The sequence below is a fragment of the Muscardinus avellanarius genome (genome assembly GCF_963383645.1).
Source record: "Muscardinus avellanarius genome assembly, chromosome: 6".
Classification (NCBI taxonomy): Eukaryota; Metazoa; Chordata; class Mammalia; order Rodentia; family Gliridae; genus Muscardinus; species Muscardinus avellanarius.
In genome coordinates, this window is record NC_137791.1 from 67,873,593 (window position 1) to 67,893,956 (window position 20,364).

Below are 20,364 nucleotides of genomic sequence, written 5' to 3' on the forward strand. Positions count from 1 at the left end.
AAAAAAAAAAAAACAAAAAAAAAAACATAAATTATAAAACTTCTGCAGTAAAATGCCAGCTCTAGAACAGATACATTTAAAATAAATCCATGCCAGCTACTTTTCTGAAAGAGGTTTAATATTTAGAATAAAGAACTAAAAAAAAAAAAAAAATCAACACCATAAAAAGAATTAGCCCAATCAATAAATGAAAAAAATAAACTGCACAGACATTTCTCAAAAGAAGTACAAATGGCCAATAAGTTGGTGACAAAATGTACCACATCTCTAGTTATCAGGGAAATGCAAATCAAAATCGAAGTAAGACTATCACCCCAATCAGAATGGCCATCATCCAGAATACAAATAACAATAAATACTGGCAAGGGTGTGGGCAAAAGGACCTCTTATACATTATTACTGGAGATGTAAATTAGTACAGCCACTGTGGAAGTCAGTGTGGAAGTTCCTCAAAAAAACTAAAAATAGAACCACCATATAAGCCAGTTACCATGCCTTGCTATAAAATCAGCATATTTTAGAGATTTATGCATTCCCATATTTATTGCAGCACATTCACAGTAGCTAAGTTATGGGACCAGCCAAGGTGTCCATCAACAGATGAGTAGATAAAGAAAATGCAGCATATATAATATGCACAATAAGAGTTTCATTCAGCCATAAAAAATAATAAAGTTCTGTTATATTCAGGAAAGTGGATGAAACCCGAGAGCATTAAATTAAGCAAACTAAGCCCAACTCAGACAAATGCTGCATGTTTTTTCTTATATATTGAACCTCAAGAAAATAAAGGAAGAAAAAATATTTACTAAAAATAGAAGGTAGACCATGAGGGTAGAGCAAGGAGATTAGTGGAAGAGGGGGCAAAAGAAGGTACAGGGGAGTAAAATGGATTATTTTACATGTATGTTCAGATAACCACGACAAAACCCAGTATTCTGTATAATTAATACACATCAATTATTTTTTTAAAAAAATTAAAAATAATATAAATTAAAATGTATCCAAAGGTCATATACCCTGTAAATCAGGTGACTTTTTTGGTGGTACTGGAGATGGAACCCTTCTATCTCCGGGCTACACTCCCAGACCTATTTTATATTTTATTTGGAAACAGTGTCTCTTAAGCCAGCAAGGCTGGCTTCAAACCAGCGTGATCCTCCTGTCTCCGTCTCCCACACGGGGGGATTACAAGCGTGCGCCACCACGCCCGGATCTTCCAAATATTTTTAAATATATCGTCTAATCAATGATCTCAATAAACTTTGAGAGATGGGAAAGAAGGTAGAAGCCAAGAAATTTTTATTTAGGTTTAAGAAAGTCTGGGGCTCATAATTAAGACAGGAAGGGAAATGTGGTCTTTTATGAAAGGCAATTATAGAAATTTGGGTATTATTGAGATACAGTTCATATAACAAAGAACTCTCCCATTTAAAGTATACAGTTCCATGAGTTGTTAGTATATTCATAGATATGTGCAGCCATCACCACATTCAAATCTAGAACATTTTCTTCTCAAAAAGAAACTACATACCTTTGAGTATGACTCCCCTACATGCCAGCTCTTCACGTCAGCCCTAAGCAACCACTGATCTATTTTCTGTTTCAATAGATGTCCCTGCTCTATGCTTTTATGAATGTAATCAAATAATAATGATTGGCTTCTTTAACTTAGCATGTTTTCAAGACTCATTCATGTTGTAGCATATATTAGTGATTCAGTCCCTTTTATGGTGAATAATGAATCAGTCTATGGATGTGGCACAGTCAGACATCAGATAGCAATAAATATATGTTCTGAGAAATGTGTTGTCCAGCAATATTGTTATGCAACCATCACAGGGTATATTTAAACCAAACTGGCTACGATGTCACAAGGAGATACACTCTTATGAGATTTCCAGGGTTGACCAAAACATCGTTATGCAGTATATGACTGAACCACACTCTCTTTATCTCTTCAGATATAGTTGGACGCTTGGATTTTGCTTTTCTACTTTTGATTTTTCTTCTTGATGTTGTCAATTCAGTTATTTTTGAAAGATTGCTCCCAAAATGCCATATGAATTCTAATAATCATATATTAAAATGCGTTTGATTTTCAAATACTGAAGAATATACTCGTAAAAAGATACAGACTGAGCCATGCGTGGTGGCGCACGCTTGTAATCCCAGCATTTGGGAGGCTGAGACCAGAGGATCGTGGTTCGCCGACAGCCTCAGCTACTTAGGCTCTCTGCAGCTAAGTGAGACCTGGTTTCAAAATAAAGAATAAAAAATAGGACGGGGCTGTAGCTTAGAGGTCGAATGCCCCTGGGTTCCATCCCCAGACCCGCAAAAAAAAAAAAAAAAAAAAGACATAGACTGGTGATTGTGGGGTTTTTGTTATTACAGTAGAATAGATCACACTACTGTACTATGAAGCAGATGGAAGACATGGGTACTCTTCCTGGTTCTGTTACAGTGTGATGATTAGCAAATTACTTATCTCCACTAGACCTTAAAGACCTAACACACCAAATATGAGGGTAGAATAGTGTTTTAAAGATATTTTAAATTGGTGAAAAAACTTATTTTTAATGAACCATTAAATGGAATACATATATATGTATATATATAGTATGTACTATATATGTGTGTGTATATATATATATATATATATATATATAATATGAAATAGTATGTATTTAGTATTGGGTTATACTCAGTTTGTTCTACCTCTGAGCTATACCCCTAACCTTTTTTAATTTGAAAGCATCTTGCTAATCTACTATGCACTGGCTTCAAGCCTGTGATCCTCCTGTTTAGAATTACAGGCATGTGTTATCATGCCTAGTAAGTAAATCTTTTTTTTTTTTTTTTTTTTTTTTGCGGTACTGGGGATGGACCCCAGGGGCATTCTACCTCTGAGTTACACCTCTAGCCCTATGTTTTATTTTTTTATTTTTATAACAGGGTCTCCCTAAGTTGTGGAGGGCCTCATTAAGTAGCTGAGACTGTCTGCGAACCGCGATCCTCTTTTCTCAGCCTCCTGAAAGCTGGTATTACAAACGTGTGCCACCACGCCCAGCTAGGAAATCAGAATATATAAGATAAGTAATTATTTTCAGTTATATAAATCTATTGTTATAAATACAAATTTATAACATGTCTTTTAAATTCAATCAGTAAGATAGATTTGATTAATATTAATATGAGCATTTCTAGCCAAATTATGGTTGATAGTTGTGATTTATCAGAGTCAGCATTCAAATTGGTTTTGTATTCTGTATTCCCTTCAAAAAATTCTGAGAAATCACAGGAAACTTCCTGTGAATTAAATGAATGCTTTAAAAGTTCGCCTTGGCTGGGCATGGTGGAGCATGCTTGTAATCCCTGCACTTGGGAGGCTGAGACAGGAGGATCGCACAGGTTTGAAGTCAGCCTCAGCTACTTAGTGAGGCTCTCAGCAACTGAGACCCTGTTTCCAAATAAAATATAAAATAGGTCTGGGAGTATAGCCCAGAGGTAGAAAGCCCCTGGTTTCCACTCCCAATACCACCAATAATAATAATAATAATAATAATAATAATAATAACAATAATAATTGCCTTTTTATCTTATAACACTCTCCAATTAAACAAATAGAAAGGAGAAGGTTTATTAGGTTTATTATCTGGAGCATTGTTTCAATTATGAGTGCTCTGTGATAAAATATATCTTTTCTAAAAATAGACCTTAGCCAGGCATGGTGGCGCACCCTTGCAATCCAAGTACTTGGGAGGCTGAAACAGAAGGATCACAGGTTTGCAACCAGCCTCAGCTACTTTAGTAAGGCCCTATTTCTGAAAATAAAAAATAAAAATATAGGATTAGAGGTGTAGCTCAGAGGTAGAATGACCCTGGGTTCAACCCCCAGGACCACAAAATAAATGAATGAATTAATGAATTAACCAACCAATCAGTCAGCCTCAAGCTATTAGTAAAATCCCTGAAGCACTTCCCATAGGCTAAATTATATAAGCCAATAAACTATCTGTGTATCCTTTCCAGGTTCATAGATCTGAAGATTCATATATAGTTGTTGTCCCTGTCCCTCTGGCATTATTTCTGAAAATTCCAGGCTGAGCAGACTACCTGTGGCCACTGATAGTGGACGAGCTGACCGGGTCTCATTCATTTTACTTGAGGAAGAGACAGAAGAGGAGGAAAAGGAGGAAATAACACACTTGTTGGATATAATCCTTCAACAAAAATACCTCCTTAGCAGATATTAAGGCTCCTCCTGAATTCAAGAGCCCCAGGAATCTGATGACAGAGGAGGAAAGAGGCTGTTTGTAAACAACAGACACTAAAAAGACACATCCCCAGCCCCCTACTTCCCCCCGCAAATTCTTCCACTCTGGAAGTGCCAGCAAACTTCTACTGACTGAGCATGCATCTCTCACCATACTATGAAGAGTCCTCTGCGAAAACCTTGGGGTGGGGTCTTGGCATGTGGGTTTCTTCAAATGTTCTACATACTCATCTTAGGTTATGATTAGAGTTTATAGATTGTCATACAAACTAGGTCACTGTGAGAGTGAAAGCTAGGACTACCTATACTTAGCCTGGTACCATAGCTGTCAACCAGATTAAAGCAAAGCTGGAATGAATGGTCTCCATACATAGGAAACTTCCCCCTCCTTAGAATATACTGCTAAAAAGCAGCAATTTTTGGACAAATATCATTAATCTAGTAAAATAGCAACAAGTTTTTAGTACATATTTTTATTTTAGCCCTCTTACACATAAACAGGTTTTTTGTTTGTTTGGTCCTTTGATTAGTGGTGTTGGAAATAGAACATAGGGCCTTGTGCAAGCAAAGCACACAGCATGCATCCTCAGCTACATCCCCAGCCCAGTCTTTATTATTTAAATGTAACCTAATGCCTGGGAGGTAATCCTGGAGTTTGGGAGGCAGAGACTGGAGGATCACAGGTTCGAAGCCAGCCAGCCTCTCTGGCTTAAGAGACCCTGTTTCTAAATAAAAGTATAAAAAATAGGTGTCTGGGAGTGTATCCCAGAGGTAAAAGGGTTTCCAAGAACCCTAGTACCACCAAAAAATAAAAAAATAAAATGTAACCTAACACTACAATTTTTAAACTGAGTCTTTGAAATTATTCTAAAATAAAAAACGGTTATCACAAGAATCATCTGCTATGTTCAAGAGAAAAATTTCATTGTGTGAATTCATAGTGTTGTGGTACACAAAAGAAGATCTAAAGTAAATATGGGAGCTGGGTGTGGTGGCACATGCCTATAATCCCAGTACTTGGGAAGCTGAGATAGAAGGATTGCAGGTTCAAGCTCAGCCTCAGCAACTTAACTAGACTCTCAGTTACCTAGTGAGATCTTGTTTCAAAATAAAAACTAAAATAGGGCTGGGGGTATAGCTGGGAGAGATAATGTCTCTGGATTCAATCCTCAATACCGTATATGCCTACATACATACATATAAATATTATAATTGGTTTATTAAATGTCAGTTTGATTTGATACAACTTATTTTTAACCATATCAACATAAAAATTAAGAACTACATTCTTAGAGATACCTGTTGGCTATAGCTATTTTTATAGTCTTAAATTTTGGGTTCCATTTATTGAAATTTTTTAAAATAATTTTCTGTTTATATCATTGTATTTCATAGTTCTCACATTTTTTTTCTGCCTCCTTCTTGATCTATTCACAACATCTTTTAGCTTATTCTTTATATGGTACAGTCTTAACACTGTATTAACTAAAACTTTTTAAAAAGTTTATTATCAAATCTACATACATATAACTTGATCCAAAGTATTTTTAAAAAGTCCAATAATCACCAGATTCTCATTTAAAAAATGGCATCCCTTTGGATCTCATTGAGCATCTGGGGGCTGGGATATCTTCCAAACCTATTAGTGAAAAATATTTTGCTTTCTATCTAGATGTTCTTAGCTAATCTACATTTATAGTAGGTTTTCCATAACTGTATCTTGTTAGCAAAATGAAAAAATTAATAACTAAAAGAAAAAAAGCACCACCTATTTTTACAATTCAGCATATTCATGGAAGAAGTTTATTAATGATGCATGCTCTAAATTAAGCTTCTAGGAGTTACTTAGATATGTCTCAACCAATAAAGTTGACTAATTGACTAATTTTAATATTCACCTATTTGCATGTAGGAGCTGTTAGTAATAATATCAGCTAGAAGAAAGGGCTGAATGAGGCTTATTCCACTATTCTGTTTTTCTATGATTTTAAAATGTGCTCACCTCCTCCAAAAGGTCCCCATATGACTCTGCGGATGGACTTCACCCAGTCTTCCATATCATTCTGCGTGCTCGCCATGAGGAGGTAGCTCTCATGATTTGCCGTCATCCGATCTCGATCTCCTCCTGTAGGAACACATTAGCACAGTCAGCTGAAGATCCAGCCAAAGATTCCTCATCATCAGCCTCCGAGGGTGTCCCTGAAACACAGTCTGTGCCTAATGCAGTCAGCACTTGGTCCTACCCAATCGATTGGAAATATTTACCGTAGTTTCCAAACAAGGGAAAACACTGCTTTAAAAGGAAAGGCTCTTATGTTTCCAGGAGAAAGCTGCCGAACAAATGTCATTCCCTAAACAAAGCCTGGGTTTTTTTTTTTTTTTTTTTTTTGTCCTAGCAACAATTTGTAGGCCTGCATTAACTCATAATCCAGTCTATTCTCACACAGCTGCTGAGTTTGGAGAAATGGCAGAAGCATAATGAAAGACAGAGAAGGTGGAATGGCAGCCCACAGAGCTTAGATTTTCACTGGAAGCAGGTGCTGAATGCTGCTAAAAGGCGCTCAGCCAGCCCATCAGGACGTCACGGTGAGTCTGAGAGTTCAGGGGGAAGTGGACAGCCACAGGTGACACTTTGGACCCAGAGCTCCTCCTCTATGCCTCTATTTTGGGTGAGAAGCCTCATCAACCCACATTAAAACTTCAGGGGTGCCCAGCATGGTGGCGCATGCTTGTAACCCCAGCATTTGGGAGGCTGAGACAGGAGGATTGCAGTTTGTGGACAGCCTCAACTATTTAGTGAGACCCTCGGCAATTCAGTGAGACCCTGTTTGAAAATAAAAAATAAAAAATAAGGCTGGGGGTGTAGCTCGGATTTAGAATGCCCCTGGGTTCCATCCCTAGACCTGCCAAAACAAAACAAAACAAACAAACAAAATGACGACAACAACAACAACAAAAATACTTCAGGAGGGCAAAGAAAAGGAAGCCAAAAAAGAAGACAGGTGGCTGGCCAGCTAGAGAAACCAACACAACAGTTCCAAGGCCATGACACCTGAGGGTGAGCTTTCAGAAATCCCAGCAGTGCCTACCTGCAAAAGGTTGATGGTTTCAGTTATATTTTCCCCCAAAGAACAAGCCACATGCTTAAACACTTTATAATTTTTAAAACCAACTTTGAAGTGCTGGACTTCCAATACACATATTTAAGTTCTTCAAAATCTTTTATTGTGCTTTCCAGTTTCCATAATGACTTAACTTTCCCACTTATAGAACAGGGCCAGCCATATCTGAACTTGAAGCCAGTCTGGAGGATGGTGGTACTTATACCTTCTTTTATGTTGAATGGAGAAGTGCTGAAGACAATTGATAACTGACTGCACTGCTTTGCTCTTTGAAAATAACAGGTACTGCTCACAGAAGTAAAGAAATGAGATAGAAAGCATTTTGATGCATTCTGGTAAGAGTTAATATACTGACTTCTCAGGTGCTTGAATATCCATCAACATTTGATTTTCACTAAGTGTCGTGAACTTGTGGCCTTGGGTTGATTCATTCATATTTGAGTGTTCTGTTTGGTTGAGATGCTGTTTGTAAGTGGATCTAAACACTCTAGGAGGGACTTACAGGATCCAGTTTACAACAGACGCCATGGCTCTCTACCCTTTCACACCCAACCCAATTCCCACATGGCTCCGAAAGCTACAGGTATTTGAGTTTGTGACCTGCATTCTATGGGGCCTCTCAACCTGAGGCCTGAGTTGAGAAGAACAACTATTCTGCAATTGATGAAAATTTGTGAAACAGGTAAAATGTCAGAGAAATGCAATAACTGGAAACCAACCAGTTGGGCAACTAGAATTGGTTTTTACATTTTAGCACAACTGGATGGAAGTCAAGGGAAGGGGCCAAAGAGACCACATTAAGTAGAGTTCTCAATGTTGAAAAATCTCTCAAATAAACGAGGCTGGCCTTCTCCAATTATAAAGAATATCTCACTATTAAGGAAACAATGCTCTTCTTGTGCCTCCAGGCCAATCGTCGCTAAAGTAAAGTACTATAGATCCAGGAGTCAGAGAAAATGCAGCATCACAATTTGATCTTGTACTAGCTGTTGACTTATGGGGAGTAACTTAGAAACTTAGTTTTTCATCCTACTTCAGAAGTAATAAGACATGCATAATTGATTTTTATAAGAGAATAAAATAAAGTATGCAGAAACATTTGCACTGTTAGGATGAAATACAAATTCTGTAAATATTAATTGCATCTCATTTAACTGCCTTCTGCCTTTACCAATGCCAAAAGGACATATGTTAAATTTACCTCAGAGGAACAATCGGTCAATAGTAATGGGGATTTTTTAACAATGTTATCTTTCTTTTATGTATATACATATAAAATGCACATTAAAATTATACATAGTTCATGTATGTAAATATACCACACATTAACATACACAACCTGAATGACTAAAATCTCTAAAGGGCAAAATGAAAAGATGCTTCATTTAGCATGGCACAGTACTAAGAATCTTTTCTGAATTCTCATCCACTTACACCACAGTATTGAGCCAAAAACATTACCATTTTGAAATCAGAATATTTTAATTATTGTCTTTGCCTGAGGATGCTTAGCAATTCAGACAGCAATATCCTGCTGTGTCACTCCCAGCCCCGGCAGGAGCAGCCCTAGTAATGAGCGTGAGTGGCAGCCACTAGAGTGTGATTCTGCCTGAAAGCAGAGGAAAGAGAGATGATGAGCACAACTGGCCATTATCCCCCGACTTTTCATTTGATTTTTTATCTCTGCCAACGGGGCTGTGTGTCTGGCCCTGAATCTCATTTAGACTGCCAATCACAGATATGAACTCCCATCTGTGGGTTTCACCCATGGAAATAGATCTTGATTCTTCAGTGTATTAGGAAGAAAAAAGATTAGAAAAACATTTTCTGTGAGTCTTGGTGAAAATATAAGCTCATTATTAGGAATGAGATTAAGACAATAATGTAGATTTATACAGTAGAACACTCTTACCCACAGTTTTGCTTTGTGGGGTTTCAGTTCCTGATAATCAAATGAGGTCTTCAAATATTTTACATGGAAAATTCCAGAAATAGCAAATTAATGAATTTTAAATAACTATTACTATAGTGTGTTGTTGTCAACTTTCTCATTATTGCCATTAAGCTCTTACTGTATTTATTTTATAAATTGAACCTTGTCACAGATATGAATTGTAGAAAAAATATTATATATATATATATATATATATATATATATATATATATATATATACATACATGATTTCAGGTATCTACTAGGGGTACTAGAAAATATCCACCAAATGTAGGTGATTATTAACTGAAGATAGTGTCTGTTTTAATGCATAATACCTCACTTCTAAGAGTGCCTTATAATTAAAGGGCCTCAAAAATAACTTGTCAAATGAATAATATGGTAAATGAATAAACTTCGGATTTTAACTTTCAACCATGCAGAAAGTTCACTCTCTTGGTTAACTCTTGGGGACTCAATGCTCTATTTAACTGTTTGAGATTAGAAATTCTCTCAGTAGGTGAAAATTTAGAAAGGAGCATTGAGATATAATTATGACTGGAATGAGTTTCATAGTCATCCCACACATGCACACCTGTGTTTGCATGCAGTATCATCTAAGCCCTTAGACATTCTCTAGTTTTTAATTTCTTTTAGTTTATAATTTTGCTGAAACATATTATATCTCAGCAGTTTTAATTCTTGTAAATATTTTTTTATTTTTATTTTTATTTTTTTGGTGGTACTGGGTTTCCTGGAAGCCCTTCTACCTCCGGGCTACACTCCCAAACCTACTTTTACATTTTTGTTTGGAAACAGGGTCTCCTAAGCCAGCGCGCGGCTGGCTTCGAACCTGCACGATCCTCCTATCTCTGCCTCCCAAGCACGGGGATTACAAGCATGCGCCACCACGCCCGGCAAATTCTTGTAAATACTTTAAATGATGCTGATTTGCACATATTTGAGGCAGGCAGGAGGATTGCAAATACAAGGCCAGTCAGGGTAACTTAGCCAGACTCTGTTCTCAAAATAAAAATAAAAAAAAGAATTGCAGATGTAGCTCAATATTAAAGTGCTTCCCTGGCATACACAAGGATTTGGTTCAATCCCTATGATTGATTGATTAAAAAAATTATATATATATATATATATTTTTTTTTTTTAAAGAGTATTTAATGTGAATTTTTATTCATTTTCCTATAAGTGCTTCTCTTCCCTCCTCTTCCCCCAGATCCTGATCTGACTGTATCCTCAATGGGAATTCTGGGGTAGGAGACCAGAACTACTCAATGTCCAGACTACATCATATAACTAGTGAGGAGGTAGAAAAGAAGTAGGCAGGTAGGGAAGAGGCCTCTGTAGCAAAGAATACTAATTAACTTCCAAGGCTCCTAAAAAGAGACCAGCCCTTCCAAGGTTCAGAGATAAGAATGGCCACAAAACCATCTGTTTACTAATCAACAAACCCAGGAGACATCCCTGGAGCAAGTCTGACACCTCTACTGAAAGAAGGAGACCCCTCAAGGACATGCAAAGACCCTATGCAATTTTATTTTTTTTTATTTTTATTTTTTTGGTGGCACTGGGGTTCCTGGAAGCCCTTCTGTCTCCGGCTACACTCCAATGGGCTATACTCCCAGACCTACTTTTATACTTTTTTGTGTGGAAACAGCATCTCTTAGCCAGCGCGGCTGGCCTCGAACCAACACGATACTCCTGTCTCTGCCTCCCAAGCGTGGGGATTACAAGCCTGCGCCATCATGCCCAGCATGACCCTATGCAAATTTTAAGATCTGCCTCCCAGACTCCAAGTAACAGAGGACTTACAGAGATATATAAACCCCTAGACCAGTCACCAGGACGGTTACCCACTCTGGGAACCCCTCCTCGTTGGGGAGCTTTACTCTCTCTTGCAGGTTGCATTAGCTTTGAGAGAAGGTGGGGTGCAATGAAGGCACTTGGCCTGGGATACACTCGGGTAGTGACCTGAAGGCCTCTGCTGGACATCAAGGCTGACCAGGGCCCCTAGGCGTGACCTGCACTTCTTTTCTGACAGATCACATGGACTTTGGGAGAAAGCAGCTTGCAACTGAAGGCATTTGGCTTGGGATACCCTCAAGTATTCTCCTGAAGGCAGCTGCTGGGCACCAGAGTCCCGACAGCCTTTAGGGATGTTAGGCCACTTTTCCCTCTTTCCTGCTGTTTCCAATAAACTTCTTGCTCCCCTTCCTGCCATTTGTGGGTGCCATTCTTTGCTTGCTGCAGACAAGAATCCGGTAAGGAAACGCCGTGTTTCTTCTCAAGAAACCCCATTTCATCTTAAGGAAACGCCATGTTTATTCTCAAGAAATCCCGTTTCACTAGGACTTACTTTCTCATGACAGAGAGGGGACTGCTCCTATTATGTGCAAACCCTTCTTTAAAACTTATGCCTATGGAAACATTCTACTGAACCTATTGTAGGGGAAGTTCACAGACAGCCATTAATATGATTTGTCTCTTACATGACCCCAAGGCCCAAATGCTAAAGGCTTGGTCACCCAGCCTGTGTGCTACTGGGAGGTGTCAACACCTCAGGAGTGGGGCCAAGGGAGAGGAAGTTGGGTCAGCGAGGGTGTGCCCTGAGGAGGGGGGTGGGAGTCTGGCCCTCCCTATCTCTCTCACTTACTGGTTGCCATGAGGTGTGTGGTTTCCTTTGCCATGTGCTTCCCAGTAGGTTATACTGTGCTGCCACAAGCTCAAAGTCACAGGATCAAGCAACCGTGGATGGAAACCTCTGAAACTGTGAGTCCAAAGCTGTTTGTGTCAGCCTTTTTGTTATAGTGACAGGCAGCTGACTAATATTATCACAAATTAGATTTTTTTTATTCTTTTTCACTGGAGGAATATAATTGTGGGTTGTGAACTAAAAAGCAGAATAATTTCTTAGCAGTGATATATTTCTATGTGTACTTTCTTCAGTACACAAACTTTGAAAGATATGTAGTGAATTCATTGTTTGTATTTAAATTTTAAAACAAGTTGCCCAAAGGTAACTGCAGTCACAGACATTTAAGTTAGTTCCCAAAACAAGATCACAGCACAGACCTGGGGGCATTTCAGCAAATACCTCTACTACTGTTAATAATTTCAAGGGTGAAATGTTTCCTCATTCTTAATTGCAAATTAGATCAGATCTAGACTATTGTACTATGCATTTCATTATAGTTTTCAGAGAAATATTTTAATGTCCTAAGTAGAGTTATTACTTCTCACTCATAAAACTGCATGCTCTTTTTTTAAGCCTTACTTCCCTCAAAACATAGCTTGGTTCTTCATTGTTGAAAGAATTAATGATAACTTGCAAGACTAAAAGTACTTCTTTTTTTTTTTTTTTGGTGGTACTGGGGTTTCTAGAAACCCTTCTACCTCCGGGCTACACTCCCAGACCTATTTTTTTTTTAATTTTTATTTGGAAACAGAGTGCCTTAAGCCAGCGAGACTGGCTTTGAACTTCCAAGATCCTCCTGTTTTCGCTGCCCAAGCACAGGGATTACCATAAGATTTTAGACTGTCCAAATAGCTTCTGACTTGCCATTCATCAGACTTCACTAGAAAAATGTTTACCTTCTTCAGTACACAAACTCTGAAAGATATGCAGTGAATTCATTATTTGTATTTAAATTTTAAAACAAGTTGCCCAAAGGTAACTGCAGTCACAGACATTTAAGTTAGTTCCCAAAACAAGATCACATGGACATTAGAGCAATAGTATTGTATTCAAAAACTACATATATAATATATGTTTAAAAATTATTGAAAGGTGACTGAAAGTTTTGATAAGGAGTTCAAACTCCTGCATTCAAAATAGTCACTTGTTAGCGATGAGATCTATTATTTTAGACTGAGGACAATGATAGCACTTTCCTCATAGAATTATTGTAGATTAATTGAGTGAATCCTATCATAAAGTACTTCAAATAGTGCTTGGGACATAGTTTGATCTGCTGTTTAATTACTGCCTTATATAATAATTTTAATCCTAAAATTTTTCAAAAAATTAAGTATTTTTAAACTGAATTCTTTTAAAAATGAAGGCAGTTATCTTAAAGAAATTTCATGTAGAATATGTTTGTAAAGGGAAAGTATTTTCATAAGAATTCAGCTATTAAATATTAATTTTCCTATTGGTCATGTTAAAAGTACAAGTGTTATACAATTACTTTTTTTGTTTGTGGTACTGGGTATGTAACTTGAAGTATTCTAACTCTGGGCTACACCCTTTGCCCTATTTTATTCTTTTATTTTGAAACAGGTTCTTACTAAGTGCTGAGGCTGGCTTCAAACCTGATATCCTCTTGTCTCAGCCTCCTAAATACTAGAATCAGAAGGATGCACCACCATGCCTGGATTATAAATTTAATTTAATTTTATTATTTCTGGTACATTTACTTTTATTTATTTTTAGTATTTCTGTGATAAACTTTACAAAAATTTATGCATTGCATAAAAGAAAATATATTAGTCACATTAATTTAAAATCTTTTTGTTTAAGCTATCTATAAAATATAATTTGGATTCATTCTTTCAAAAAACATACTAGAGAGAGACGGTTAAGATGGCGGCGACTGCCGGGCCTGGTGGCGCATGCTTGTAATCCCTGCGCTTGGGAGGCGGAGACAGGAGGATGGCGCAGGTTCAAAGCCAGCCTCTTGCTCTGGTTTAAGAGACCCTGTTTCCAAATAAAAATATAAAAATAGGTCTGGGAGTGTAGCCTGGAGGTAGAAGGGCTTCCAGGAACCCCAGTACCATCCAAAAAAAAAGAAAGATGGCGGCGGCTGCGGTCACACTGGCAATCATGGCCACCGATAAGTATAAGCTTACCTCGGGGAAACCCTGGACACCAGATTTTGGGTTAATATTGGATATGGACAACTTAAGGAGACACTTCCAGCATCAACTTCCTATCTAGAATACAGGAGAGAGAGTGGATAATGGCGGAATTGGAAGCAAGACGACGAGGAGGCGCCAGCCACACAAGAAAAGCAATTTTTGGAGGATCATCCCAGAGAGGATTGGAGAAAAGACCACTTCACCCGAACATGCTACGGACTCTTAACATCATATCTTGTAAGAAAAATGACCCGGGCGTGGTGGAGGGAGCCGAACAGTGCCATGTGGGAGCCCAGCCACGAATCCGGGGAACTCAGCACGCCAGGCCGCCAAGCTCCTATGCTGCACTGGGGTCCACAGTGCGCCCAGAATAGCAGATCCTGCTCTTTGCGGTGGGGCTGTGGGCCTCCGCTCTTGGAAGGGAGATAAAAGTCATTGCTGCTGAGTGCTCGATCTCACAACCCCCTTCAAAATAAATAAATAAATAAATAAATAAATAAATAAATAAATAAATAAAATATTGGAGAGGGGCTAAGATGGTGGCGGCGGCAGCCAGCACTCAGGAGATGCAGATGGACTCTATCCAATTCACCTGGAACTTTTGGGAGGAGAAATCCCCGCAAAGGGGATTGCCCCTGCCGCATAGGCTTAGGAATTCTGGACATTATGTCATGTGGGGTGGGAGCTCAGGGGTACCAGAGGGGGCCCCACATAGCCGGGATGGGCCTACACGCTGTGTGTTCTGGGAGTCATCAGCCCTCATGGCCACCGCACTTTTTGGCACAGAGTGAGAGGCCAGGGTGCACATGGAACAGCATAGCCTGCTTTCCAAGGTGAAGCTGTGGACCTCTGCCTTTGGAAGGAAGGCAAAATTTATTGTCACTAGGTATTTGAGGTCCCAGCTTTTGCAAAAGACATGCTCTGCTTTCTCATATTAAAAAAAAAAAAATGGAAGAACACCGGGCATGGTGGTGTACACTTGAAATCCCAGTGCTTGGGAGGTGGAGATAGGAGGATCACGCTGGTTCTAGGCCAGGCTCACTGGCTTAAGAGACCCTGTTTCCAAATAAAAATAGATACTACCAAAAAAAAAAAAGAGTCAGGTCTCCGGGAGTGTAGCCCAGAGGTAGAGGGGTTTCCAGGAACCCCAGTACCACCATCTAAAAAAAAAAAGAGAGAGAGAGAGAGAGAGAGAGAGAGAGAGAGAGAGAGAGAGAAAAGAAAAAAGAAAGAAAAAAAAGTGAACATCTTTAGACAATCTGCACATAGTGACAGAGACCAGTGCCTGATGCACAGCAAGGCCGGTGCCCGGCACCCTGAGGCCAGGATAGAAGCCTGCTGGGCAGATAGGCCAGTGCCAGGGCCAGGGAGCCTGGGATTGGAGCCTTCCGTGAGGCAAGGCAGGTGCTGGGGCCTCCGAGGCCAGGATCAGAGCCTGCCAAGAGGTTAGGCCAGTGCCAGAGCCACCGAGGCTGGGATCGGAGTCTACTGTGAGGCAAGACCAGTGCAGAGGCCTCCGAGGCCAGGATCAGAGCCTGCCGAGGGGTTAGGCCGGTGCTGGAACAAGCGAGGCCAGGATCGAGGCCTACTGTGAGGCAAGGCCAGAGCTGGGGCCTTTGAGGCCGGGATCAGAGCCTGCTGAGGGATGAGGCTGGTGTTGGAGACACTGAGGCTGGGATCAGAGCCTGCTGTGAGGCAAGGCTGTTTCTGGGGCCTCCGAGGTTGGGATCGAAGCCAGTGGCGGGGCCAGTGAGACTGGGATTGGAGCCTGCTGTGAGGCAAGGCTGGTGCTGGGGCCTCTGAGCCCGGGATCGGAGCCTGCCAAGGGGTGAGGCCAGTGCTGGGGCCAGCGAGGCCGGGATTGGCGCCTTCCATGAGGCAAGGCTGGTGCTGGAGCCAGGGAGCCCGGGATCAGAGTCTGCCGGGTGGCCAGACCAGTGCTGCAGCCTTCAAGAGTGGGGTCAGAACTTACAATATGGTACACACAGAGAAATACCACAGAAAATAAAAAACCAGATGCTTTCCCTAATATGCAAAAACTAGGAAGAAATAGGTAATAGGAGGAGATCTAGTTGAAGAAAGGGCCCTATAGAGGAGCAATTAAGGTGACCAATCAGAGGGGATGGGATTGGGGAGGATGGAATCTCTTTAAAATTCATGATCTACGTAAACAAATGTATCAAAGTTTATTACCAATCAAAGCATGGAATCAAGGAAGGGGGAGGGAATGGGATGGGGATTGGATAAAGGCTAATTGGATGATGTGTGCTTGTATATCCTCATAAATCTTGTATTCCATTGTGATGTATGACTACAATGCACCAATAAATAAATAAATATATTTATAAATATAAATAAATAAATAAAATTTTAAAAAGCATAATACTTATTCCTAGCACATTAATGGTAATAATTAATTTATTATGCTTTGGATATTTGTTTTCCAGATTGTACTGAAAGTCAAAGGATCTCAATTTAAGTCCAGCTACATATTTTACCTTTCAATTTAGTCAAAGTTTTGGATCTGGTCATTTCCCTCTCAGCATGTAATTAAATTCTTCTGATAGAAACTTATGAGAAATAAAGGTAGAATATTTCCATATCAGAGCTAATATACCTAGAATTTACCTACTCCTCTAATCTAGCTTAGTTTAAGTTTACAGATAAATACATTCATAAGCTCCTGATTGGTCCAGGAGGAGAACAGATAGAATAGATGGCATTTTCATTCAGGTCCAGTTAACTCTGACAATTATGAGCCAGGTAAGTCACACTGACACACTCCTATAGCCAATGGAATTCCATTCACAGTATCAGGGACAAGGCAAAGAGTGTGTGGACTTGCATGAATATGACATAAAAAGACATATTTCACTCAGGAGGTCTTGAAGGGCACAAATGAGGACTGGAATATGAAGAAAGTTGGTGAGGAATACAGGCATTTGGTCTTCCAATAATGGCTAGGAAGTTAAAAACAGGAAGCCCTGAGTTGCTTGGCAAAAGGGCAAATATCCCTTGTGTGGATGGAGAGATATTTTGGAGTTGTACTTAACTTTATACTGCCCATACATGTGGCGATAAACCCTTTATGGTATCATTTCTCAATGATGGTAAAAACTCTAGTGTCCAAGAGGATAGGACATAATAGCAGGACAAGAGGACTCTTTATCACCCATACACATGGTGATGAAGCCTGGATAGTAGTATTTCTCAAAGTATGGCGAAAACTATATTGTCTTTGCAGTACCAAGGAACTTTTAAAAAATGGGAATTCTTGAGCCCTATCTTAGACCAATTTAATCATAAACTGGCAGCAAGAACCCAGCAATCTGTCTTTTAAGATTCCTGCCAGGGATTCTGACGTACCATAAAGTTTGAGAGTCATTGCTCTTCTAAGAGAATCTGCTGCAGCAGGTAGAGGTTATAAATTTTAGGATTCATGCATTTCAATCATACTAATCTTGTTAACTTGTATCAATGTATTATTCTTTCAGTGACAGCCATCCAGTCAGAGAGTACTAAGCTTTAAAGCTATGGATCACATAACTTTTCTAATTGCTTATTTGCATTTTAAATGATGAACATTCTGCAACTAGTTTTGCAAGACCTGCCATTCAAGTTGGTATTAGCGAGTCTGGCAAATGTGTGAGCCTCATGCATTAAAGATACCTCACTTTTATCAAAGCAAACATTAAGGCATTTCTTTTTGCATTCAAATATGGATTCATTATTCATCTCTCCCTGGTGCCCAGAGTTTGATAAGTTAAACAGAACACTGAATTTGGAGAAACGGGCCACGTTTGAAGATCTAGATTAAAATGCTAAAATCCATTAAAAATCCTCCCTCATATCCTACTCCTTTTTATAGTTTTTGAATATTACAAATCTGCGAGACTAATAATAATATCACTTGGCAATTGCAGGGCATGTTACAGTTTACAAATTATCTTAATATCTTCTGATCCGTTTGGTTTTTACAATAACCCTGGGAAGAGAGGCGAAAAATTTATTCATCTACTGAACACATCTATGGAGCACCTGCTGTTGGTCCAGTTACTATTCTAGATTCTGAGGATATTGCAGTGAAGAAAACAAAAGCTGGAGCTCATGGGTAAGATCTAAACTGAAGATCTCAATTTGGAAGTCACCAGTGTGGACATACTTAAAGAAAGTCCTGCATGAGGTCCACAATGAGAAAAGTAGCTGGAATGGAGAAAATCTAGTAAGGTAGGAAGAGAAAGTGGAAAAGCTGAGCATAGAAAGTGAGCCAGTGAATCAAATGCTGATGAGAGGCAGGGTAAGATGAGAACTTGGCACACACAGACCACAAAATTCAGAAAACCAGAGCTCCATCGCTGGATGATACAGGTTGTCTATCAGTAGATTATCAGGTGATTCCTGATGACCTAGAAAGAGCTGCATCCATCGACCTGGCCATCACAAAATTCTGATGGGAATGTTCAGAAGATTATGGAGGAAAGAAAACTGAAACAGGTGGTGTATGTGACTTTTCTAGGAATTTCAATTAGAGCAGAGCAGAGAAAACAAGGGCAGTAGTGGGCAGGTGAGAGGCACAGGGAATATAGTATGGAAAATAGTTCTGAATGTGTGTACCCTTAAGGGAATTATTCACTGGAGATGGAAACATTGGTAATGTTGGAGAGAGGTGGCTTCAAAACATCAATATTTCTTTAAACCTATGCTCAAAATTTTTTACTCTAACTCAGAATCTTTAATAAGTTTTGTCAATTAGCACAATGGATTTCTTCCCAATGTTTGATATTTTAACATATATAAAACATCTAGAAGAGAATCATTAAAAGGAAAGGAAATAATGCCAAATAGCTGTTTCTGTACAGATCTGTCTGGGAGAGGGAAAATAAAAATAGAAAGACATAAAACTCATAAATCATCTTTAAACTTAAATGGTATTATTTATTTATTATTTACTTATTGCAGTACAGGGGATGGAACTCAAGGGCATTCTACCTCCAAGCTACACCCTCAGCCCTAATTTTTATTCTTTATTTTGAAACAGGGTCTCACTGAGTTGCAAAGGGCCTCACTAAGATTCTGAGGCTGGCTGCGAACTGTGATCCTACTGTCTCAGCCTCCCAAATGCTGGAATTACAAATGTACACCACCATGCCTCGCTAAATATTATTTTATTTAAACACAATTTTAGTGTTTATTCAATAAGATATTTTTGGCAACTTAGCTTAATTGGAACAAGCTTCTCCTGGCAATATCTCTCTCTTGTTTTTAATTGCTACATATGCTAATTATGCAATTTTGCATAGCAGTTTTATAGAATTTGTTTGGGTATACAGAAATGAACTGACATTTTAAAATAAATACCATGACAAATACCTTAAAATTGAATTGCTGCACTCAACAAATGACAGCTAATGATTACTATAATGGTGTAAATTCAAGAAAAACCTTTTGATTTGTTTGAATTTTGTTCTTTTATTCAGTAAAATTAGTTTTGAACTCAGAACAGTATAATCATCCATTATGTTTTATTTTCCAGTTTATGCCTGGCTCTTCTCAATTTCATAAGCTTTACTGTATAAATTTAGGACAGAATATTGCACTTGCCTTAAGTGTCTAAAATTTGAAGTCAACATTGTAGGTAAAGTCACACTGCTTCTATAACACATTACATTTGCACAATACGTCAAAATCTAACATGGACAAGAACATTGGTGGTTCAGAACTAATATCTCTATAGAGAACTGTAAATTCATAGAATGTAAGTCATTCCCTCACTGAGAAATGTTGAAAAGAGTCTCTGTGTTCACCCTGTAGATTCTTTAACTTATCTCTAGACTTAAGGGTCTCACCTAATTATATGATTCTAATTACAAATAATACAAGATCCTCTGAAAGGGTTGGGTGCTGGAGGGTCACTCATCTCCAAATTGACTATTGACTGAGTTCCTATGAAGACTACTACTCTGCATCTACTTTTTAATCCAAATGTTTTGATACTAATCTTAGATAATATTATGTAATGAAATGGATGAAAATATGAAATTCTTCTCTAGAATTCTGATATCTCAATAACCATTTGAAGGCAGCTAAAAACATATCTGCTAAATCTTTAAAAAAATTACAATAGAATTCCATGGTGTGTATATCCTGTAAGTTATAATCCA

The 20,364-nt window shown here is 38.8% G+C and overlaps 1 protein-coding gene across 1 annotated transcript in view; it reads right to left on the reverse strand.

Annotated features, from left to right (window-relative positions):
* Positions 1 to 20,364, reverse strand: part of ARHGAP24 (Rho GTPase activating protein 24) — a gene marked incomplete at both ends in the record, with an annotated part of 413,331 nt that overhangs the window by 71,167 nt on the left and 321,800 nt on the right. The window contains one exon of the mRNA XM_080697743.1: positions 6,279 to 6,401. Coding sequence (XP_080553869.1) covers positions 6,279 to 6,401 — 123 coding nt within the window. The remainder of the gene's footprint in view (positions 1 to 6,278; positions 6,402 to 20,364) is intronic.